The 5,278-nt window shown below is 48.8% G+C and overlaps 1 protein-coding gene across 1 annotated transcript; it reads left to right on the forward strand.

Annotated features, from left to right (window-relative positions):
• The first annotated feature begins 64 nt into the window (after nucleotides 1-64).
• BHLHE40 (basic helix-loop-helix family member e40) lies at nucleotides 65-5,190 on the forward strand. Its single transcript, XM_044683028.1, has 5 exons — nucleotides 65-445; nucleotides 706-775; nucleotides 1,074-1,181; nucleotides 2,366-2,489; nucleotides 4,202-5,190. Exons 1-5 carry the CDS (start codon nucleotides 366-368, stop codon nucleotides 5,053-5,055), a joined length of 1,236 nt encoding a protein of 411 aa, XP_044538963.1. The 5' UTR covers nucleotides 65-365; the 3' UTR covers nucleotides 5,056-5,190.
• The last annotated feature ends 88 nt before the right edge of the window (nucleotides 5,191-5,278 follow it).

Here is a 5,278-nt window from a genome sequence, read left to right on the forward strand (position 1 = left end):
TCCGTCCCTCCCTCCCTCCCTCCCCACCAGCTCATTCACTTGGCTTGCACGGTCCAGACGGCGCAGGGAGAACAGAAAGCCAGTCTGTGCGGGCAGACAGACCCGAGAGGAAGAAGCAGAGAAGGGACTCCTGCACGCCGCGAGCGGAGTCGCGCGCATCTCCCTTCGCACCTCCAGCCACAGCCGGCGCATCCTCTCTTCCCGGGCTCCAGCGGGTTAAGCGCGGGGGACTTCCCGCAGTTAGGGGAAAGAAATCAAGAGACTTCGTAGGGCTTCTCCTACAAGCGAGGGGGGCAGATCCCACGGCCGCCCGTCCGCGAGTCTCAGACAAACAGGCTTTAAGTTTTCCGCGCCGTCGCCGTGCCATGGAAAGGATCACCAGCGCCCAGCCGCCCCCCGCCTGCCTGGGCAAAGTGCCGGGACTGGAGCCCAGCGAGATGGCAGGGTAAGGAAGTTTGGAGCTACGGCGCCCAGTACCCCAAACGGGGTGGCCCGGGGATCCCGGTGTCCCCAGGCAGCCTTTTCCCCAGCTGCTCTCTTAAGTCCGTTCTTTTCCCGGGATCGCCCCAGATTTAATGTCCTCTATCCACCGCAACTCTGGCTCAGCTCCGGCGCATCCCGAGCTGTTGCCCAAGAGGATGGACGATGCCAGGGTCTCCTTTCTTTCCCTGGTTCATTCTGCATCCTGTTTGCTTTTCCTTGCAGGATGGATTTTTCCCACATTTACCAAGTGTACAAACCGAGGAGGGGATTAAAGAGGAGTGAGGATAACAAGGTAAGAACATCCCCTCCGCCGTCACCCTCCATTCCACCACCCCTCCTCCCCACGCGCCCCATTCAGAATCTTGCGCCCACCGTTAGAGTTTCAATGAAAAGTATTGTCCCAGCCCGGGTAGGAGGAAGAGGGAGGTGGAAGCAAGGGGATCTAAGACCCGACCAGCCCGGGACTATATTTCCGGGGTGGCACTGTGCCTCCCAGTCTGCTTCCAGCTGCCCTTAGAGCAAGTCCGCGTTCCCGGGAATCCCTGACTGTCCCCTTGCCCAGGTCGCCCACCGCCTCCTTTGCCTTTCAGGAGACCTATAAATTGCCGCACCGACTGATAGAGAAGAAAAGACGTGATCGGATTAATGAGTGCATCGCCCAGCTGAAAGATCTCTTACCCGAACATCTCAAACTTACTGTAAGTGAAAACCTGGACCCACTCCAAACTCTCCTAACCCGGGAGGGGGCGGGCAGGCGGCTGGTGCGCAGGTTTCCCTGCCGTCTTCAGGTACCGCGCGGTACTGCAGCTCCGTAGCTGCCCCTGGAGCAGGTTGGCGGCTCAGTCCCCTCAAACCGCATCCTATCTAGGATGGAAGGTTCCCTCCCCTTCGAGCAGAACCGAGAGAATAGCAAAGGGCCCTTCCGACAGGGTGGGAGTGAGGGAGACTCCCGGCTGGGATTTGTGAAAGCAGATTTAGGCTTTTTTGCTTGTTTTTTTACTCCGGGGACAATAGAAAGTTGTTTCCCAGAATTCACTGAATTTACTTGCTGACCCGATGCTCCCCAATTTACTCTCAGAACCCCACAAAGTGGGAAAGATTCCTTCTCTGTTTAATAGGAATTTCCTATGGTTCAGATTATTTTGTCAGTTTGTAACTGCAGCCCCTTAGCGTCGGAAGGGGGTGGGGGTAGGGGGGCAGCATTAGGAAGAGAAGGAACTAGTATGGGGGGGTTTCCCATTAAACCAGGAAGTTTTTTTTTAAGGGAAGGAAATCTCCTGGGGAAAGCCGTTTTGGCTTCCCTTCCGTTAGAACTCCCCCTCTGGTTTGACACCACTGCAGAGAAACGTTATCTCTTGGATTCCCCTGAGTTAAGGTCAGGGTACCAGCCGGGGCTGGAGAAACATATCTGTCAAATGCTTTCTCTTGAGGCATGTCACTGCTCCCAAAATACCTCCAGGCATAGCTGTCACCTCCTTTTTTATCTTTTAGTTATGGCTGTAGGTTTCTGAAGAAGCATTCAGAAATGTCAACCTAACAAAAAGTAAGGTGGAGGGCAGCTGGGTAGCTCAGTGGAGTGAGAGCCAGGCCTAGAGACAGGAGGTCCTAGGTTCAAACCTGGTCTCAGCCACTTCCCAGCTGTGTGACCCTGGGCAAGTCACTTGACCCCCATTGCCCACCCTTACCAATCTTCCACCTATGAGACAATACACCGAAGTACAAGGGTTTTAAAAAAAAAAAAAAGTAAGGTGGAAAGGGAGAGGACAAATCTTCTCCCTCCCACCCCAGACTCCTTTGAATTGTACGTAAACTGTCTCTCCAGCCCTGGGTTCCCCCCATTCCTAGCAGGCTCACCCCATTCATTCGCTATTTTTCCCCTCAGACCTTGGGTCACTTGGAGAAGGCCGTGGTGCTGGAGCTTACCTTGAAGCATGTGAAAGCACTCACCAACCTGATTGACCAACAACAACAGAAGATTATGGCTCTTCAGAGTGGCTTACAAGCAGGTGAGGACTCGAGCCTGCTTTGCTTGCAACCGTTTTAGTTTTAGCGCAAGGGAGATTTAATTTCAACATCTGTTGTAAGAACATCCCTGACAAATTACTTGCCCACGTTGGAGTGGGCCCTGTCATTTTTATCTTTCCTAAAAGGATGACTTTTCATATAAGAATCTACAGATGACTATATTGAGGAAATCCTGCTTTATTATCTTCGGGTTCTGGGCTCTTCTACATATCGAAATTTATGACTTTTTTTCCTACTTGACTTCATAACTCTATTATTTTCTTTCTTTTTTTTTTTTTTTTTAAACCTTCACCTTCCACCTTAGAGTCAATACTGTATATTGGTTCCAAGGCAGAAGAGCGGTAAGGGCTAAGCATGGGGGTTAAGTGATTTGCCCAGGCTTATACAGGAAGTGTCTGAAGCCAGATTTAGCGCCAGGACCCTGATCACTAGGTCTGGCTCTCAATCCACTGAGCCACCTAGCTGCCTGTCATTTTGAACATAATTTAGTCTTTTTTTAATTTTTTTTTTTTTGGTCTGGAGTTTCAAGTCACATTTCCCTTGATCACTTGGGAGAAGACTGCTGGCATACACTTGATTTTTTTTTTCATTCTTATCACTGTGTGTGGCATAAGTACATTTGGCAGGAGTACAAGAACAATTTTCCATTCGTTGATGCGGTTCCTTGAATAACCACTAGGCTTATTGGTAGAGTTGTGAAATCTGATTAGAGGACCCAAGTTTAGTCTTCCATTTTCATTGATTTCCAGAGGGCAAGAGTTCGAAGAGCTCTTCCAACCTTGTACCTTCCAAGGAATAATGTTTAAGTTTATAAGCCTGTTTTTATATCTTTCCCTTTCCTTTTTATGACCTCCTTTTCCCATGGTCACTGTTAGAGTTCATCTAATGTTGAACCTGAAAGTGTCAACCAGGGGATTTGGAACAGATCATGCAATTTTCCTTTTTTTTTTCCCTCCCATGTTCGAATGCGGGATGCAAATATTTTATTATCTGCTGGGAAGGGGAGGAGAAACAGGGTGAAGATTTAGGACAATTGTTTCAAGATGGAGCATTACAGATAAATAAAAGCATTTTGTTTGCAATTGAATGAGCCACTGAAATAAGTTTTCTTGGGGTTTAATGTGTCCAGCCTTTTTTTTTTTTTTTAATGAGAAGCTGAACAATCACTGTGCACAGGGAAACTAATATTCATAGGATCTTATATTTAGAACTGGAGAAATGTCAATGGTCATCTAATCTAACCCTGTCCTTTTATAGATAAGGAAACCGAGACCAAGAGAAGGGAGGTGACTTTTCCAAGGTCACAAAGGTATAAGTGGAAGGCAGCTCAGTGATACAGTAGATAGAGTACCAGGCTTGGAGTCAGGAGGACCTGGGTTCAAATTTGCTCTCACTTCCTAGCTGTGAGTTCCTGGGCAAGGCATTAAACCTTATTTTCCTAGCCTTTGCCCTTCTGTTTTAGAGTTGTTCCTAAGATGGAAAGGAAGGTTAAAGATAACAAAGATAAAAGTGGAAGATCTGAGGTTCAAATGGAGGTCCTTAACGCCAGACCCGGCTTTCTTTGCACTGTATCATGTGGCCAGTTCCCTTCTGTTAGAGAGTTCCCTTCTATTAGTAGCGTTGTTTCCTCTTTGGTGGATGGACCTAGGGTAGACACTCTTCTAAACTTTCTCCTGTTTTGTATTTCCCCTAGGTGAGCTATCCTCAAGAAACCTCGATGCCAGCCAGGAGATGTTCTGCTCTGGTTTCCAAACGTGTGCCAGGGAGGTACTGCAGTACCTGGCAAAGCATGAAAGTAGTCGGGATCTGAAATCTTCCCAACTGGTCAGTCACCTCCACCGCATGGTCTCTGAGGTCCTGCAGGGTGGAGCTGTCTACAAGCCTAGTGATCCCACCCCCAAAATGATGGACTTCAAAGAGAAGCCCAGCTCCCTGACCAAAGCCACCGAAGGGCATGGGAAAAACTGTGTCCCGGTCATCCAAAGGACTTTTGCCCATTCGAGTGGCGAGCAGAGTGGAAGTGATACAGACACTGACAGTGGTTATGGAGGGGAGTTGGAGAAAAGTGACTCTAAAGCCGACCAGCAGTATTTTAAAAATGATAACGAACATAAATATCCCCTGGCAGAAAGAGTAAGCGCCATTAAGCAAGAGTCTGAAGACCCTCCTGCAAAAAAGAGCAGACTGGAAATGCCTGATCGGGAGAGCCATTTTAGCAGCGAGCTGATTGGGTCTTCCTTTCTAGGGCCTCACCCTCACCAGCCTCCTTTCTGCCTGCCTTTTTATTTGATCCCACCTTCAGCAACAGCCTATCTGCCCATGTTGGAGAAATGCTGGTATCCCACCTCTGTCCCAGTATTGTACCCTGGGCTCCCTGCTTCAGCCGCAGCTCTCACTGGCTTCATGAACCCAGAGAAGATCCCTCCTCCTTTGCTGATGCCCCAAAGACTCCCTTCTCCATTGCCCTCCCATTCGTCCATCGACTCTTCAGCTCTGCTCCAGGCTCTGAAGCAGATTCCACCTTTAAACTTGGAAACCAAAGACTAAATACCCAGAGTGGCCCTGCCCTCTTTTATTTCTGCCCCTTAAAAGAAAAAAAAAAAAGTCTAGTGAGACTGAGTTTGTATATCCAGATAAATGATGGATGTGTGGAGGTTAGACCTCTGTGTGTGTGTGTGTGTGTGTGTGTGTGTGTGTGTGTGTGTGTGTGTGTGTGTGTGTGTGAGAGAGAGAGAGAGAGAGAGAGAGAGAGAGAGAGAGAGAGAGAGAG

The sequence above is a fragment of the Gracilinanus agilis genome, unplaced genomic scaffold, assembly GCF_016433145.1.
Source record: "Gracilinanus agilis isolate LMUSP501 unplaced genomic scaffold, AgileGrace unplaced_scaffold10912, whole genome shotgun sequence".
NCBI classification, from domain to species: domain Eukaryota; kingdom Metazoa; phylum Chordata; class Mammalia; order Didelphimorphia; family Didelphidae; genus Gracilinanus; species Gracilinanus agilis.

Bases quoted from the DNA above. Each gene is read 5' to 3' on its own strand.
- BHLHE40 (XM_044683028.1), top strand. From the start codon at position 366: ATGGAAAGGATCACCAGCGCCCAGCCGCCCCCCGCCTGCCTGGGCAAA. The intron at 446-705 runs GTAAGGAAGTTT...TTTTCCTTGCAG, and splicing joins GAGCCCAGCGAGATGGCAGG to GATGGATTTTTCCCACATTT. The intron at 2,490-4,201 runs GTGAGGACTCGA...TATTTCCCCTAG, and splicing joins TCAGAGTGGCTTACAAGCAG to GTGAGCTATCCTCAAGAAAC.